Below are 18,083 nucleotides of genomic sequence, written 5' to 3'. Positions count from 1 at the left end.
TGACATCTAAGATGACGACGGGCAGGAAGGCTGGTTCTGCTCTGTGAGAACACGGTCACTCGGGGGCACTGTGCCCACTGGGTGAGGAGCTCAGAGATGCTAGCTCAGGGGCGGCCCTGTGCGGGTCATTCCCGCCTGGGTACACGTATTTCTAACATGTAGTGCTTTTGTAAGAAAAGATGTTTATTTAAAAGACAAGTCCCCACATCTCACATTTTCAAAGGATCGAGAGCAACAATGAGGTTGCGAAGACTTACCTGTAGCCGTGGTCCTTGTAATCTTTGGTGGCAGAGTACACAACAGAGCTGGCCTTCACGCTGATCTGCTGGAAGAGATTCCACACCTCCTGGTAAATGTATTGCTGGAAAAGAGTGAGGGACATGTGACCACATCTCCTCTGGGAGCGCCCTCCATGGACACCCAGAGGGGACACACTGGGGACCAGGGACAGTGGGGCCTGAAATAGCATCAAGGCCAGCCCTTCCTAAAGGTTTATGCAAACCTCAACTTAGACACCAAGAGTGGAATAGGTTCCATTTCCATTCTATTCTATTAACATCGGCAAGAAAATAGTTTAAACCTCTTTCTCCGGCACTCTTGGAACCATTACACTATTCTCCTCTACTTGGAAAAAAATCTCACCATTCAGTGTTAAGAAAGTTGGGAGCATTTAACTCTTCTGCAGGGTAAGCTTAATGTGTATTTCCACATTCCTGGGAATCAAGGAGTTTCGCAAAGCTTGCCCAGGGAGAGTGGGTTCCCGGCCGTGCTTACGTTTCCGGTGATGACCAGGCAGCCAAGCTGGTCGATGATGAGCACGTCAAGCGGGGAGGGGGGCTGGCAGAACTTCTGCTGTAGGATCTGCAGGATCGGCTCCATGACTTTTGGGGTGTCCCTCAGGGCCACTGCGATATGGCCCAAGGCTCGGATGGTGTGGTCCGGAATCAGGTGAGCATCCCTATGGGAGGGAAGGACAGACACGCCCTGGGAATGGTGCTCCAGCACGCAGCAGGGAAATGAAGCCGGAAGCCAGGACCTGGACCCCAGGGTCATCAGTCTCTCAGAGGAAGCGTCCATCTGAAAGTGACAACCTGGGATCTGCAATCACCAGCACCAGGCGGGAAGACAGGTCTTTTCCCCCAGTGTCCAGGGTGGACATTCGAAGGTGGGCTTCAGCAGACATCGCGGGACAGACTCAATGCCCGACGCCATTCCGTGCCAGAAAGCGGCATAGACGTGCAAATGCCAGCGGCCCCATGAGCCTGCAAAGGACCAGCTAGCTGCCCCCGCCCCCACCCCCCCGGACAGGACAGGACGTACTTGTCACTCTCCTGGGAGATATAGAGCCGGTTGGAGAGGCTGGCCAGGAAGGCCTCCACGATCACTGCATCCACAGTCAAGCCAGCCTTCAGGCATCTGAGCAAGGAGGAGGCCAAGCAGAATGAGGCATCAGAATAACCAGATGAGCATTTTGTGTTTGATTTTGGTTGAGTTTTTCCTGTCTCGGGTCTGCAAGGTTTAAAGACCCGCTCTGAATACTCTTTCCCCAGAAATCTGAATGAACATCATTACACAGAATGAATTCAAAGAACAGCTGTAGATTTCACCCTTTGACAAGTATCTCAGTTGAAAATAGTAACTTCATTATCTTGCCCAGAACGGTCTCCCTTAGGGTGTCATACTCATGCCAATTCCAATTTAAAATTCCGTTTCTCAACAAAAGTCACAATAGCTGATTCGAAAGACAGATGGTCCCACGGTGGCTGAGGGAATGTTAAAATTACATATCGAGGTTTTAATAGTATGGAGAAATGCTTATGCTCTAGAGAAGGGGAAATCTAACAGCCCTGAGGAGCATGAAATCTTACAAGCATCTCTCGCTCCCCACACATTTGGCTCCCAGGCCACAAAGTCAGAGAAGACAGTCTGACAGAGTAGCTGGGCTCCAGCCCGATGGCCCCGAGAGCAAGGCGCCAGGACTCAGACAAGGAGAGGTACGTCTCCTGCAAATCAGAATGTATCTGGTCCCCAAGTGTAGACAGCAAGAGTTCACACAGATGGAGCTGGTGCTGAAGGGACATTCGGGCATGTAAAACCTCTCATTTATACCAAAAATCACATGGAAAACAAGATGAAATAGGACCACATGTCATCACTCTGGATGATGGGCTAAGGGATAATTCTTTTCTGTCTACTTTTCTACAAATCACAGGTTTTCTCTGTTTTTTATTACGTTTATGATCAAGAAAAGAAAGGCAGGAAATTTTTTTTTTTTCTTTAACATGTAGCAATCTCCCTTTTCGGATCCAGTGCAGGTTTAGAAGCTTCCCTGAACAATAATGTCTCTGGCTCTGCCTGACACTCCGCCCCTGTCCCCCTCACCCCGAGGCCGCCCACCTGCAGACGTTGTCAATGGCAATGTCCCGCAGCTGCTCGTACATGGACGGCTGGCTCTTCTTCCCCGACGCCACATTCAGGGTTGACTCGGAATGCTCATTGGTTACGCTGATTTTTATATCATTGCCAGCAACTGGAAGTAAAAGTTCAAATATCTGTCTGGTTATGCCTGTCACTTTCCATACCCGTGTTTGAAATTCAAAACCAAAATCAAATGTAATCATCTTTAGCTATAAAAGCAATCACTTTACAAAGACTTCACCAAGCATTTCAGAATCCAAAGTGTCAGAGAACAGAAAGAATGAAACAAATGTTTAAATCAAGGAAGCACATTTAAGTTACAAAGCAATGAATACATAAAACAGCAACGTCTTAAGAAATGATTCAGAAGTCCTGGCCCCTAGGAGCTCAGCTCCAGCAGAAAGGCAAGGGCATGGCCTGAGGGCATCCAGCTCACGAGCAGGAAGGTGGGAAGGGTGGGCAAGCGTGAGAGCAGGGCCCTCAGTCTCTCTCCACCTGAAGGGTGGGACTACCTTGGTGGGACTGGGGTCAGCATGGTGATACCACTGCAGCACCCGAGTGCGCAGCAGGGTACTTAATTAACACTGGTCACCAGCCGTGCTCTGGGCCTGTGGCAGCGGAGGGGACAGAGCTCCAGGCCCAGCACTGGGACATGGGACGCACACTGCAGGATGCCCCAGAGAGGGCAGGTGCCAAAAAGAGCAGGCCTGGAGCGGGGCCTGGGGCCGTGGCAGCGTGAGGGAGGCCTGGCACCCCAGGGGGTTGTGCAGGGGAAGCCTTGGGAGGAAAAGGCAGAGGAGCAGCCCAGGGATGGCGGCCTCTCGGCCAGTTACCTGTGTGGTACTGACTGTGGCACTTGTACAGCTTCACCAGCACAGGGGACGGGACCACCAGGAAGTCTCGCAGGGATGGCGTCACCGAGTGCACCACCACCGGGAACCTCTCGCACAGGCGGCCCAGGCCCTGCAACGCACAGCGGGCCATCAGGGGCCGCAGGGAAGGTGCCCACCCCTTCAGACACCAAGTCAATCAGACTTCCAAGGGCCACCCGGCCATGGGGCACAAAGACAGAAAGGGGGTGGTTGGGAATCTCTCCACCCAAAGGCGAGATTCACTGTTAAAGTGTGTCCATTTCTTTTAGAAGAAACTTAGGGGAGAAAGGGCACCAAGCATTACTTTTACACAACGGCAGACGTGAAGTCAGTGGGGTTGGGACAAGGTCAGAGTCTCGGCACAGCAGACTGGCGTCTGAGGCCTTGGGAACACCCGGCAGATGCAGGGCAGCCTTCACAACGCAGGACTTGGCTGTGCCTGGACCCCACTTGCAGAAAGCCTGCTGACTGTCAGCAGTGGCCTCCCAGCACTGAACTTGTCCACATCAGACTCTAGTTCAAGTTCCTAGAGGCAGCAGCTCAGACCTCGCTGCTGGTGCCCCCCACAGCCTGGCCACGGCAAGAAGGCCCTGCTGGGGCTTCCCTGGTGGCACGGTGGTTGGGAGTCCGCCTGCCGATGCAGGGGACATGGGTTCATGCCTCGGTCTGGGAGGATCCCATGTGCTGTGGAGCGGCTGGGCCTGTGAGCCATGGCCACTGAGCCTGTGCGTCTGAAGCCTGTGCTCCGCACCGGGAGAGGCCACAACAGTGGGAGGCCCGTGTACCTCAAAAAAAAAAAGAAGGCCCTGCTGACGGGTGTCAGCACCGCGCCCCCAACCACCCCCACCGGGGCCCTTGAGACTGACCTGCAGACAGCAGATGAGCAAGGGCAGGTGAGCAATGATGACCTTGCTGGATGTCTTGGACTGCAGCTTCTCAGACAGCTTGATGCACAGATTCTCTGCACCTAAGTTCAGAACAGAGGAGGGTACGGACCTTTAGCAAAGGCCAATGGTCACAAAAACTCCTTCATCAGTCAAAATAGAACGTGACTAAACCCCGGGCTCACTAACTCTGAGAAGCGGATCCACCACAAAGTGTCGGAGGTGGGCGTCCCTGCTCCTTTCCTGCTGCTATGACAACACCATCCTGCGGGGTGGGCTATCCCTCCACTGCCAGCCCCCACCCTGTCCCATGTCCTGAGCATGGCTCCCCCCGAACCCCCACCTTCCTGGACCAGCACTATCTTCCGCCCTGAGCCCCCTCCTCTCCTCGTAAGCGGAGGACACGCCAGGCGGTGGCACGGGGAACCCACCCTGCTCGTCCTTCACAGCCCACACCATGAGGTCCACGCAGGCGGCACTGGCCTGGCAGCGCAGCTTCAGGGGGCTCAGCTCGCTGTGGGTCCGGTCCATGTCGTGCAGGATCTTCTGGAGCTCCCCCTGGCTGGTGTTGAACTGCTCCAGCACGAAGTCATGGACCTCCTTCACAAAGGAGGTGGGCAGGTCTGCAGGAGGGAGAGCGGGCACAGATTCAGGCTGTGAGCAGCCGTGGTCTTTCCCTTGCGACAGACACCCAGGGAGAAGGAGCTGCTGCTGGCTACCATGCTTCCAGGAAGGCCGGCTGGGGCGAGCCAGGACGGGCACGCACGCCAGCCCTGCACACATGCTACCTGACACTCAGAATGGTCACCTCCCAGCGAAATGCGAGCCATGCTTTGTTTTAAGCTGTCAATACACTCAAACCTGAACACGAGACACAACCTGGGGAGTGCCATCACCAGAACTGGTCTGCTTAACGAGAAGTACTCCTGTGATACTTTCTAAAAAGGGCGTCAGTTATCAGATGTGGGAAAGCTGGATGCAGCCCGAGGAGGACCCCCTGCATAGGAAGACACCCAGTCTGCAGCCTCTCCCAGCTCTCGTCCTCGGGCCTGGACAGTGCAGGAGACCCGAGAGACGGCACAGGCAGAGGGCAGACTGGCCGAGAAAGCCAGCAGCAGACTGGCTAGGGGAGGTCACAGGCTCCGGGGTCAGGCCGAGCAGCCAGCACCTGCCGCTTTTCGGGAACCTAGCCCTCATGGTGGCCCCAACCAGGCTCAGGCCCCAGCAGTGCTTGGAATCAGATCAGGAAAACAGCTAAGGAGATTATGGGACACCCACAGGACACCATGTGGTCATCGAAGCTTTTGTTTATGAAGCACATTCAGCAACTTAAGGGAAGAGCCTAGGAAAACTGTTTAAAACACACAAGAGAGCCTGGAAGGAACTGCTAACTCCGTGTGTGAGCTCCGCTACTGACAAATTATTCTGAGTTGTAAGATCACGACTGCCTCATTTTCTCATTTTTTTTAATGTTTTGAAACATGTAAGGCAGACACATTAGACTGTATGCCTGACCAGGGGATCAGGACGACCCCACACGTCCGTGTCAGACATCAGCAGAGGAGACACACCCACCAAAGAGGCTGCGCTGCTGGCAGCACGGGGGGCAGGACGACAGATGCATGTCCCTCATCACCTGCTTCTCCCAGGAACGTGTCCACGTTCCTTGCAGATGCTGTGAAGCAGCCCTGGCACAAAGGCAGGACCCCACCCTCACCTTTCATGTAGTACAGAGTGTCCCGTAGCATCTTGAATGTGGCCACATAGAGGGGGTCGCTGAACACGCTGTAGTAGAGGTCGGCGCTGGGGTTGGCCTGCGGGTAGAGGCATGGGACGCGTGACTGGCACCGTGACTCCCTCCTCCCTCCTACGCTCACACTGCCCAGAGATGCCTGCGGGGAGCAGCCCCAGGCCCCTGGAGGATGGACCACCTCCTCTCACTGAGGGCTCACCCTCTCCAGGCATCTTTGAACAAGGAGAGTGGGGGTGCAGGAGCCACAGGGCCACAAGACCACATTGCACCCTGTCCCCATCAGTCATAGACACGACAGCTGGGGCACCTTCGGATTCGGCCTACGTTTTGTAACTAAAATTCACTTTAAATTTTCTTTAGCGATCTCATCTAAAATGTGACGCTAGTTTTCTTCTGGGGAAAAAAATTCATCCGAGGTCTAGTGAGTTGAGTAAGATGCTGTTAATTTTTCTGCACCCTCAGTCTAGTGCAATGGAAAGGCACGATTTACAAAAGTTCTGACACAGGTAAGCGCGGGGAAGGCAGATGCAGAGGCAAATCCACAGCGGGAAGGGGCCTGCGGGGCGAGGCTGGTGGAGGCCGTGTCCCATGGGCACCGGTGCCATCAGAGGGCACTGCGCGAATGGCCCTACAGGCACAGTCCTCATGACTCCCTGCAGGGCAGATGTGACACTGGCTGAGGTTAAGGTGAGCAGGGGTCCCACCCCAGAGCCAGGAGGGAGGAACCCGGGCGGTGCAGCCCGGCCCCAGGGCCCCAGAGCTGTGTGATGAAGGCCCTGCCAGCCTCTGTCTTCCCAGCTGAGAGTGGGTGTGCCGTGGGTTCAAGGAGAGGGAGTCACATCTGGCACATAATAATCACAGTCACTGCCAGTGAAGGTGGATGAGGAGGAGGATTATCCTGCAGTGACTCAGGTTCGAGCTTTTTTTTAGCCACAAAACCAATTCTTCAAATGGATATTTACACTGAAGTCCAAATTATGAAACAAAATATGTGAAACTGCTCTGTTCTGCGGGGAAAAGGGCCCCAAAGCCTCATGTTCCTGGCATTCCTCTCCCCTCAGGACCCAAGCCAGCTCTTCACCACGGACGGCACTCAGGCCCAACACGTCTGGCTGCTGTGCCTGCCAGCCCAGCTCCAGCCCTGGCCTCCTGGTTTGCCCAGGGTCACACGACCCCACACCAACAAAGGACACCAGGACACCTCTGAGAGCAAGCACAGTGAGAGCTCAGGCCCACAGGCAGGAGGGCTGCGGACCAGCTGGCAAGTGACCGGCCACACACCTAATGCCCGCAGACAGCGGGGTGGAGTGCATGAAGAGCAGGAGCTGTGGCCTGCAGCACAGGGAGGTCCCTGGTGGTACCCTTCCCGCTTCATAACAGCCTGGTGGTGCCAGGCGCTGCATGTCTTATAATCGGATGAGAGAAAGAATGCCAGGCTTAACAAGGAATCTGAGCCCAGCACATGGCCACAGCAGTCATTAGCCTGGAAATTGGTGAACTCTCTGGACCCTGACAAAAGGGGGCTGATCCAAATGTTCCCAGGGACTTTGAGGTCTCCCAGCAGCGACATTTAATGATTTTATGAATAAAGCTGTGGGCCTTGGTTCCAAACATGCTAAGGACAGAAGATGCCTGAGTACACACCCCTCACACTCACAAGACAGGGCCTGCAGTGCCTGGACTGATGAGGGGTGTGTACCGAGCCCTGGCAGTGGCTCTGCAGGCACCGTGGGGGCAAGGACCACAATGGAGCAGAGTTGGGGCCCAGGCCGCAATCCAGCTCCCATGCTGACCATGGGACGTGGGCACCAGTTAGTCCTCCCCGAACCTCTGCTTTCACCTGTGAAGTAGAGACCCTGACCACTGCTGAGGGGCCAGGACAGGACACCGGTAGGGGACACATCTAAAGGAGCCAGGCACAGGGCAAGCCCTTGGGTGGCAGGTGTGCTGTCGTCACTGCAACGTACGCAGAAGTCTCAGGGCGAGCCTCTCCCTCACTCCAGTGGCCCCACCCCACCCACTGCAAACCCTCCCCACTCCCCCCACACAGGTGTGCCCGGCAGGTGATCTCAGCGTGATGCCCTCAGAGGGACGTACCTCCATCACAGTGGCTACGACTGCATCCAGGGACTTGAGAACAGGCTCCTCAACAATCTTCTTCACCTGCAAGGGAAACGAGACCTCGTGAGCACCTGGCACACATAGGAGGAGACAGGAGTGCCAGCTCATTCCACTGAAGAACAAATCATGCTGATGTATGAAACCATATCACAAGCTCACAGTGAAAAATGGATGGAAATAAGAGGCCAACAATGAGCACATCACTGGAGCCCCAAGGCTCCAATACACACACAAATGTCCCTAATCCTGCCATCACCTAGAACTTCTTTCTTACCATAGATGGGAATGAAATAAAAACAGAAAAGGAACCAACTCCCTCAAATCTGGGTACATTAGGTTTCCATTTCCAGGAAGCAAAAGCACTGAGACTCCAGGCAAGACTGATTTTTCCCCCCCCCGAGGCCCCTCCCAGATGTGGTAGACCCCCGTCACAGCCAGTCCCCAAGCGCCAACGATGCCCCCTCCCCAGGCCAAGGCGCTGGCTCTTCCGGGCGCTGCAGCACACACTGCGAATTCCTCACAGGAGCACTGGCCACCCCCACCCCGGCCCCACTCTGTACCAGTGCTCAGGACAGGAAGAACTGTTCTGCCGACCGAGAACCGCCTGAGAAAACTGCCTCCACGTTACAGTGCTTTAAGGTTATTTTTAAAACATATGGATAATGATAAACGACATGCCAGGAGAAGAAATTTAAAAATGGTTTAGAAGAAAACCTAACCTTGAAAGTTAAAAAAAACTGAAAAACAAATTCCCCTGAACGACCCAAGACATCCAGCCTTCAACTGGAATCTCTTGACACGACCCTAAAGAGCTGCTGTCCCGTCGGGACACTGACAGCGTGGCCGGCTGGGGGGTCTCAGGACAGCCGGCTACTGAGCAGCTCACCCTGGCTCCACCCTGCCCGCCGACACTGGGTCATCTTCTTACTTCTCCACCCATAGCCACCACCTCTGGGCCATTTCTGTTCACACTCCTCACAGGCAAGCGCCACGTCCCTGGCCCCCGCCTCACCCCGACCTTCTTCTTCTCTCTCATTCGTTCCAAAGCAGAAAGCCCTGTCTTTGGAGTCTGTCCTGGCCCACCCAAACCCACCATGCAGCACCCCGGTACAAGCATGGCAACTTCAGGGGTGGGTCACAGGCCCAGCCACTCCAGGACTCAGACAATGGCATCGCTGATGCGACTGCAAAGGTTACACAGAGGTCCCCAGACAGGAAACACTAGCTCTGTATTACTCCAAACAGAGCAGCCCCTGAGCTGGGTCAAGTGCAAGAGCAGGTGGGCTTGGGGTCGGACCACAGTCTGAGCCTGGGCCCTGCCCTTAGCCCTTAAGGTACTTGACACCAACTTCCTCACCTCTAACAAGGGGACGCATGGCTGTGCCCCACGTGGCAGCTGCAGGGACAAATGAGAACATGCCGCACAGCAACTCCGAGGATGTGTCCCTCCTTCCCTCTTTAATCTGAAAACTGTGACTACCAAGCTGTGCTGTGAAATATAGGCTGACACAACTAGCAATTCCACTGGTTGATATACCCATGGTCCATCTATCCATCAAGGCTATGCTTACCAGGTTTACGAGTTCCCGGAGCATCTCCAGGGGAATACTGAACTCCTTGTAAGTGATGCCATTGAAAAGAGGAGAAACGGAGAAGCTGGAGCTGATGGTGGAGAAGTAGTAGTCGGGCTCCAGGGCACTCCCATCAGGCAAGTAAGAGGCTGACGGGGCAAAACCAGAAAGTCAGTCGTGGGAGTATGAGACCCAGATACTCCGTCAAGAACCAACAACGGTATCGATTTTGCTTTTGTTTACACTCAAATTCCATGTGAAGTAAAGGCTGATATGATTCAGCAATCCCACTCCTGGGCATATATCCAGAGAAAATTCTAATACAAAAGATACATGCACCCCAACGTTCATAGCAGCACTATACACAATAGCTAAGACATGGAAACAACCTAAATGTCCATTGACACATGAATGGATAAAGAAGACGTGGGGGCTTCCCTGGTGGCGCAGTTGTTGAGAGCCCACCTGCCGATGCAGGGGACACAGGTTCGTGCCCTGGTCCAGGAAGATGCTGTGGAGCGGCTGGGCCCGTGAGCCATGGCTGCTGAGCCTGCACGTCTGCAGCCTGTGCTCCGCAACAGTAGAGGCCACAACAGTGAGAGGCCCGCGTACCGCAAAAAAAAAAAAAAGATGTGGTACGTATATATACAACGGAATACTACTTAGCCATAAAAAAGAATGAAATAATGCCATTTGCAGCAACATGGATGGACCTACAGATCATCATACTAAGTTACTAAGTGAAGTAAGTCAGACAGAGAAAGACAAATATCGTTATGATACCACTTATATGTGGAATCTAAAAAACATGACACAAATGAACTTATTCACAAAACAGAAACAGACTCACAGACATAGAAACCAAGCTTACAGTTACTAAAGGGGAAAGGGGGTGGGGGAGGGATAAATTAGGAATCTGGGAGCAGCAGATACAAATTACTCTATATAAAATAGGTAAACAACAAGATCCTACTGAATAACACAGGGAACTACAGTCAATATCCTGTAATAAACCATAATGGAAAAGAATCTGAAAAAGAATATAATATATATGTATAACTGAATCACTGTACTATATATCAGAAACTAATACAACATTATAAATCAACTATATTTCAATTAAAAAAAAAAGTAAAAGCTGGATTGCAAATCCTTGGGGAGGGTTGCCTCTCACTGGGGTGTTTCAGGTCAAAGCTTAGGTAGAATCATGTCCTAATATTTTCCACCCAGACATGTAAGAACAACAACAAAAAAAGAATGACACCTTTTTACAGGTTAAGAGCCATGACAGCAGGAGGCAGCTTACAACAGAGCGGGGGCAACAATACTGAGAGGAGCTGAGACGCTGGAGGTCAACACGGTGAAGCCACAGAGGGGGCTGGACTGGGGGTGGGGTGAGGCCAAATTAAAGGCAACAGGTGGGAAGAAGGTGGGAAGGGTGTGTGTGTGCGCGCATGAAATGTGTGTGAAAACTACATAAAACATGTATATGTACAGTGTGCATGAACACACATGCTCCATGTGTTTTCCATTATATATGCACCCGTGTGACCAGCTTATCTCACTCAGCATCACATCCAGGTTCATCCACGTTGTCACAAATGGCAGGATCTCCTTTCCTAAGGCTGAATAATATTCCTGGAGGGCATTATGCTGAGTGAAGTAAGCCAGTTACAGAAAGAAAAAAACTGCACACTCTCACTTATATGTGGAATCTAAAAAACTCAAAGACATGGGAGCAGAGAGTGTGGTGACCGGGGCGGGAGGTGGGGAAATGGGGAGATGACGGTTATGCGGGCTGAGTCCAGAGAGCTAATTACACCGTGCTGGATGCTAGAAATGCGCTGAGAGAGGAGGTGCTCTAACCACACACGCACACACACAATGGTGACTATGTGAGGAGATGTATAGTTAATGGCTTGACTGCAGTAACCACCTCACCACATTTATGTATACCAAACCATCATGTCGTTCACCTTAAGGACATACCAGTTTATTGTAAAAAATAATGATAGTCATAAGAGAAGGCAAGAAGTCTGTGACCCAGACACACACCACGACATGAGGATGACATCCTGCATGGCTGACCCAGCGCGTGGTGGACACAAAAGGAGGCAAAAGGCAGAGCTGCAGGAACCACAGGTGTAAGATTTGGGATTTATGCAGGGGTGTCACTGATAATGGAACGGATGGTGCCATGAGGCGTGGAGGTCTTGTTTCCCCACTTCCTCCCCACAATCTGCATCTTACTTCCTTCGAGGAGAAGGTGAAGGCTATTGTAACAAGTGTCTGACACTGCACAGAGCTGTCACACGAATCAAATTCAGTAAATTACCTGAAAGTCCTTTGTGAACAGCAAAGCTCTACAGAAAGTATTACTCATTAAACATAAGGGATTACATGCAGTCTCATTACTATGTTCTTTAATATTATCCACGCACTTAATGACCTTAAACAACAAGAAACAAGAGAAGGACCCACCGCTAGTATTTCTACCTGAAAAGCAGTGCTTTCACAGGTTAATGTACTAAGATTCAGATGGCAGGCATTTGGGGTCCTGTATATTATTGTCTGCACTTTTCTCTATGTTTGAAATATTTTTAGATTCAAGTTTAAGAAGTTTAATCAAAAATAGAAAATAAATGCTTTCTAAAAGCTTGACACTCAAGATGCACAACAGCAGTGCCTGGGGGCTCGGTCAGCAGAAAGGCGAAGCCCACCTTCGAAGTAGTGAAAGGTGGATCCTCCAGGTGAGCTGGGAGGGGGCACCCCTCGTTCAGGGCTGACCTGAAACACACAACCACACGCACAGATAAGAAAGGCCAGTCAGACCTCAGTCAGATCTGTCTCAGACAAGGCTCCCTCTGCTGGCCAGAGCCCTGGTTCAGCCCCACCTCCTCGCTGAAGCCCACCCTGGCTACAGGTTCTCTACTGTAATTCTAAATTCTTGTGTCTAGCCATATATTCTACACCTGATGACTGAGCCAGACTATTGTCAGTGTTTCGTGTCCCCGTCTTTCTCCATGAGTCAATTACATATTCTCTACAGGCACCAACTGTCTTGCACTCAGAAAAGAGTTGGTGCCCAAACACTTCACCTCCCAGGAGATGACTCACTTATACATCTTAAAAAGGACAAGGCAACCTTTGTATTAAACAGAACTCTAATGAGAACCCTTCACATTCCCCAAGTTCCCTCAAACTACACGCAAGTGGGCACCTAACAAGCCCCCGTCCCCTGTCGGTCTGGGCGCATGGCCTCACCTGCGAGATGCTGGACACGCTGCTGGCCTTTCTCTTCAGGGTGCCCTCCTGACACACCGCCAGCAGGTTGCTGGGGAGGATGGAGCGAAAGTCGTTGAAGGACCGCCTCCGTACACCTTCCAGCTCCTCGGGGACATGGAGGGAATGAGGAGGGACTCTGGGGAAGAGCCTGGACAGAAGGGACTCTTCCGTGTTGCTGTAACGCCCAAATGCGCGGGAGATTCCTATGAGGCATGGGACCGCGTACTTGCAGAGGTATTCTGGAAGGCAGAGGGAAGCCGTGGCAGCACCACCTGGGGACCTGGGACCACCCATCTCAGGGCCCCCCACCAGCAAGTCCAAGGGCCAGAACTAGCCATGGCAACAGGCCCAAGCCCAGGCACTGACCAGCAGTATTTTCCATCCATCCTCAACCACGGCTGCAGACACGGCCTGTGGGTGGGAGGTCTTAACCACGCACAGCACCTCCAAATCAGTCCCTCAGCCACGTCACCTGAGCAGGCTCCCTTACGGGACTTAATCAGTGCATTTAGTCCTTCTGGGAGCAGATTGGTAGCCTCACACCAGAGGAAAAATGACCTTCAGACATGTTACAGGTGAAGAAACCGAGCCCCAGAGGGGGAAGTGGCCCAGCATTCAGGCAGCAGACCTGTGCTCATGACCCCACGTGGGCTCTCAGCTAACATGCAGCAAAGGTGACGTCCACCAGATACACTGGTTGCAAAGAACAGAAAATCTGAAGACTGGGAAAAGCAAGGGGATGGATAATCACAAACAATAAAAAGAAAAACATACCTTTCTCTTGAATCTCCAAGGCCTGGCACATTCCCAAAAGGACATGCAAAACCTGCAAAAGCGCCTCTAAAATCTGGAATAGCCAAGGAAACATAACACACAAACTTATAAACAAAATCAGATAAATATCACAAAATTAATTCAGAACTAGAGGGAGCTTTAGACATTCTCTTGTCCAACCTCATTCCTGATCCATAATCCCCTGCACGGAAGCTCTGCAGAGGGGTCAGGCAACAGACCTTCTGTGGACAGAACCCTCCCTCTCTGGCTGGTCCACAGGCCTCCTAACTCTGGAAACAGGTGACAGGCCCCCAATCTCTCTTCACAGCTCAACACCCCTGGTTCTTTCCATCCGTTCCTTATGATTCAAGTGCTTGCTGATGGCCTGCCTGACTCCACTATAGCTCAGTGTGTAAGAAACCATCTCCAACTGCAGTGTTCAGACAAAACACACTACTATTCCAGCGATGCTGGGGATCTCCCTGAGTAATCACCAGACTCAGCATGGACCCCAGACGTCTGTGGACATGACACTGGCTTTCCAGCAGCCCTTCACACTGCTGGCTCCATGAACTCACAGAGAAATGAAATCCTTAAGTGTCTCTCACACATGCTGCCTCAAGCTGTGCCCCTCCACCCGCAGGGCTGGTATTTTTTTGCCCGTCACTGAGCCCCACAAAAGCTCAGGGCATAAGCTTCAGTTCACTGCGAGGGTCCTCGATTCCCAGCTTGGCATCCGAATCATCTACAGACGAGACGGACTTGCTTTCAGGATTTTCATCCCCGGTCCTGGCTAGTCCTAGCTGTTCAGCTTTCACCGCAGGGGCAGGCAACCAGAGACTCCTGCCAGGTGCCCCTGGGGTGGTCCTTCAGGTGGCTCTGCAAACCCTGCCCTCCGCTACACTGCTGACCCAGGATGTCAGGAGAGGTGTGGTCCAGGCCCTGATGAAGAGCACCTAGACCGAGTCCCTCTCACTTCCCCCGCTTCCAGTCTTGGGGAATCCAGGCAGAAAAATGAAGTTGGTCTGAGGTGACTTGTTCATCACCAAATTGCTCACGTTTTGCTAGTGTCAAATGATGCGGAACAGTGAGGACCTGGAAAGCAATGTTTCGTCCATTTCACGTATTAAAGTTATGCCACCATCTTCTGTGGTGACCTATTTCAATAGGTGTTACTGATAGAAAAGCCCTGTTAGCTTTTTAAATAATATGTGATTCTAACGCATCTAGTTACCTCTTTAGCCAACCCACAAGTAAATAAAGAACCTAAACTAAGAAAGAAGGGTGGAGACCAACATAATGGCAGAAATAGGGACACAGAATTTACAGTGTGATAGTAAGGAAAGAGATTTTAAAAATTATAAAAGATACAGGGGGTCTTCCCTGGTGGCGCAGTGGTTAAGAATCCGCCTGCCAGGGTTTCCCTGGTGGCGCAGTGGTTGAGAGTCCGCCTGCCGATGCAGGGGACACGGGTTCGTGCCCAGTCCAGGAAGATCCCACATGCCGCGGAGCAGCTGGGCCCGTGAGCCGTGGCCGCTGAGCCTGCGCGTCCGGAGCCTGTGCTCCGCAACGGGAGAGGCCACCACAGTGAGAGGCTCGCATACCACAAAAAATAAAATAAAACAAAGAAAACCTTCCTTCTAAAAAAAAAAAAAAAAAAAAATTCTCCTGCCAAGGCAGGAGACACAGGTTTAAGCCTTGGTCCGGGAAGATCTCACATGCTGTGGAGCTACTAGGCCTGTGTGCCACAACTACTAAGCCTGCGCTCTAGAGTCCACAAGCCACAACTACTAAGCCCATGTGCTGCAACTACTGAAGCCCATGCACCTAGAGTCCATACTCCGAAACGAGAAGCCACCATAATGAAAAGACCATGCACCACAATGAAGAGTAGCCCCCGCTCGCTACAAGTAGAGAAAGCCCTCTCGCAGCAATGAAGACCCAATGCAGCCAAATATAAATAAATAAATAAAAGGAGAGAAATATGAAATACATTTAAGTAACATTTCCAACAAAATAAACTAAAACTAAAAAAACTGGAGCACTTGAAGGAACGGCTCCAGCTTTCCAGAAAATCTTCTCCTATGAACGTCAGTCCCCAGCATTGAGGCAGGAGGACGCGTGACCTTTTGCTGGCCACCTCACAGGGCAATTGGAAAAGCTGAACGAGATAAGACTCGGGAGGTCAGCAGGGGACTAAGCACTGCAAGCAGGATTTAACATTTCTCATGTGTGTGACTAACAGTATGAAATAAATCAACATAAACAATCCAATCACTTTTTTTTTTTTGCCCTGTCATCACTTTGGGACTCTCAGATCTTACAGAAACACACACCGAGTCACCACACACTTACCTCATCCCTGAGGGAAGGGTCCCTATAAGCCACGTCAGACAGCAAAGTGACCAAGCAGAAGCTGAAGCTCTCGGCCACTGGGAGGGTGCCTGGAGGCAGAAAGACAGGAATCGGATCATCACACTGACTGGCCACCCCATCTGGCTGTTCCCTCTCACACGGCTGCCAAGGACCTGCTTACAGTGGAGGCCGCCCTCGTCAGGATGAGCCTCCAGAGAACAGATATGGGCCCAAGGTGTTCGTTGAGAAACACCCCTGCCTTCCTTGTAACAAAATGTTTTGGTTCAAGAAACTGAAATGTTTGCTGAGCCAATTTATAGTCTGAGATTACAGAGCCTCTCAACATGACAGATTCCATGTTTTATTCCCAACCTAAATAAAATTGGGAAATCAATCTTGGTAAGACTATGGGAGATGTTCCATGGAGGCTAACTGTCAAACAACAATTACTATCACTTAACTGAATTGATGTTTTTTTTTCCTTTTTTCTTCTGACAGGTGGAGAAAATCCTCAGAAGAGCATCCAGAGATGTGCTCTATTCCTTGTAGGTTTTTAAGCCCTTCCCTGACTGAGCCTGCCAGTACGGAGATTCTCAGGAGCAGAGCCTCAAGGTCAAGAAGGGAGCACTACACCCAAAAGACCACAAGTGAAGCACCACTTCTGCACTTTGGAAAGTTTAGACCTGCTGCCGAGGAGGTCCAATCACTATTAAACATTTAACCAATTTTGAACGTTGAGCACTGACTCAAAGACACACACAAACAGAGCAGACGACCACTGCGTATCTACTTCTGCACACGTGATTCTTAAATGCAGCTCTAGGTCCTTCTCAAGCTTGAGCGTGGCCGGAACCACCAGGAGGGCTTGTTGAAACTCAGTCTGCCTGACTCCCGGGCCCAGAGTTCCTAACTCAATAGCTCCAATGTGGGGTCTGAGAATCTCCCTTCTGACAAGTTCCCAGGGTGCTGATGCTGCTGGCCCAGGGATGGCCCTTTAAGAACTACTGCTATGGCGTTTATCAAAGCAAAAGTGATATTGCCTTAATAGAAACTAGGAGACTGAAATATTACCCAATAATTGGAAATTTATATATCTCTAACAATGTTTTTTTTAAATAAATTTATCTATTTTTTATTTATTTATTTTTGGCTGCATTGGGTCTTCATTGCTGCGTGTGGGCTTTCTCTACTTGCGGTGAGCGGGGGCTACTCTTTGTTGTGGTGTGTGGGCTTCTCACTGTGGTGGCTTCTCTTGTTGCAGAGCACGGGCTCTAGGCATGCAGGCTTCAGTAGTTCTGGCTCGCGGGCTCTAGAGCGCAGGCTCAGTAGTTGTGGTGCACGGGCCCAGCTGCTCCACAACATGTGGGACCTTCTCGGACCAGGACTTGAACCTGTGTCCCCTGCATTAGCAGGCAGATATTTAACCACTGCGCCACCAAGGAAGTCTCTAACAATGTTTAAATAATGCTAAAAAACTCATTCGAATGAGTCCAAGTATACAGAAGTGATATTTGTTTTGAAATAAAATAGGATCAACACTTTCTAGTATTCTACTTCTCCCCAAATTAGATAACAATGGTTGACACAGATGTTTCACTTTTCAGCAATGCTCTATTTAATCTGCAGTCTTTCAAATTCCAGGACACCTGAATAATTTGGGGTCTGTCAGCTTTAGGTACAGTAAGTCACCAGAAATGCTGAAAACCCCAAGGGCAAGAGGAACACGGGCAGGCACAAGCGGATGTTCATGAGGACAGCACAGTCTCCAGCAGACTGAGCCCACCTGACAAATTCAGGCCATGCCACCAACAGAAAGGACAAGGGCGTTGTTTGCAGGCACCAACCCCCTGCTAGATCTGAAGGTGGGGGCCTTGGACTCAGAGAGAGAGATTACAAGGAAACTTCAGTCTCATGGGTCATGAACTCTGAAATGTTGGAGATCTTCCAAGCTGATTTTGGAGTCTTGGGAAATCTGTTTACAAGATCATGAGTGTTATAAGCGTTTAGCACAATGCCTGGCATGTAGGGGACCTATGTAAATACTTCGGGA

At 51.3% G+C, this 18,083-nt stretch overlaps 1 protein-coding gene across 13 annotated transcripts in view; it reads right to left on the bottom strand.

The window, feature by feature from the left end:
• Positions 1 to 18,083, bottom strand: part of PI4KA (phosphatidylinositol 4-kinase alpha) — a 94,913-nt gene that overhangs the window by 50,797 nt on the left and 26,033 nt on the right. For all 13 annotated transcript variants that reach the window (XR_004345432.1, XR_004345431.1, XR_004345429.1 and 10 more), the window contains exons 4-17: positions 16,034 to 16,122; positions 13,679 to 13,751; positions 12,884 to 13,143; positions 12,340 to 12,406; positions 9,620 to 9,768; positions 8,025 to 8,090; positions 5,892 to 5,988; positions 4,606 to 4,797; positions 4,157 to 4,257; positions 3,252 to 3,381; positions 2,398 to 2,530; positions 1,321 to 1,416; positions 775 to 958; positions 258 to 361 (exon numbers count right to left, since the gene is read on the bottom strand). Coding sequence is in view for 7 of the 13 variants with exons in the window: in XM_032603026.1 (XP_032458917.1) it covers positions 258 to 361; positions 775 to 958; positions 1,321 to 1,416; positions 2,398 to 2,530; positions 3,252 to 3,381; positions 4,157 to 4,257; positions 4,606 to 4,797; positions 5,892 to 5,988; positions 8,025 to 8,090; positions 9,620 to 9,768; positions 12,340 to 12,406; positions 12,884 to 13,143; positions 13,679 to 13,751; positions 16,034 to 16,122 (1,741 nt within the window). In the remaining 6 variants the exon portion in view is untranslated. The remainder of the gene's footprint in view (positions 1 to 257; positions 362 to 774; positions 959 to 1,320; positions 1,417 to 2,397; positions 2,531 to 3,251; positions 3,382 to 4,156; positions 4,258 to 4,605; positions 4,798 to 5,891; positions 5,989 to 8,024; positions 8,091 to 9,619; positions 9,769 to 12,339; positions 12,407 to 12,883; positions 13,144 to 13,678; positions 13,752 to 16,033; positions 16,123 to 18,083) is intronic.

The sequence above is a fragment of the Phocoena sinus genome, chromosome 14 (assembly GCF_008692025.1).
Source record: "Phocoena sinus isolate mPhoSin1 chromosome 14, mPhoSin1.pri, whole genome shotgun sequence".
Lineage (NCBI taxonomy): Eukaryota > Metazoa > Chordata > Mammalia > Artiodactyla > Phocoenidae > Phocoena > Phocoena sinus.
The sequence above is the reverse complement of the archived record's forward strand: the minus strand, read 5'-3'. Positions and strand labels throughout refer to the sequence as shown.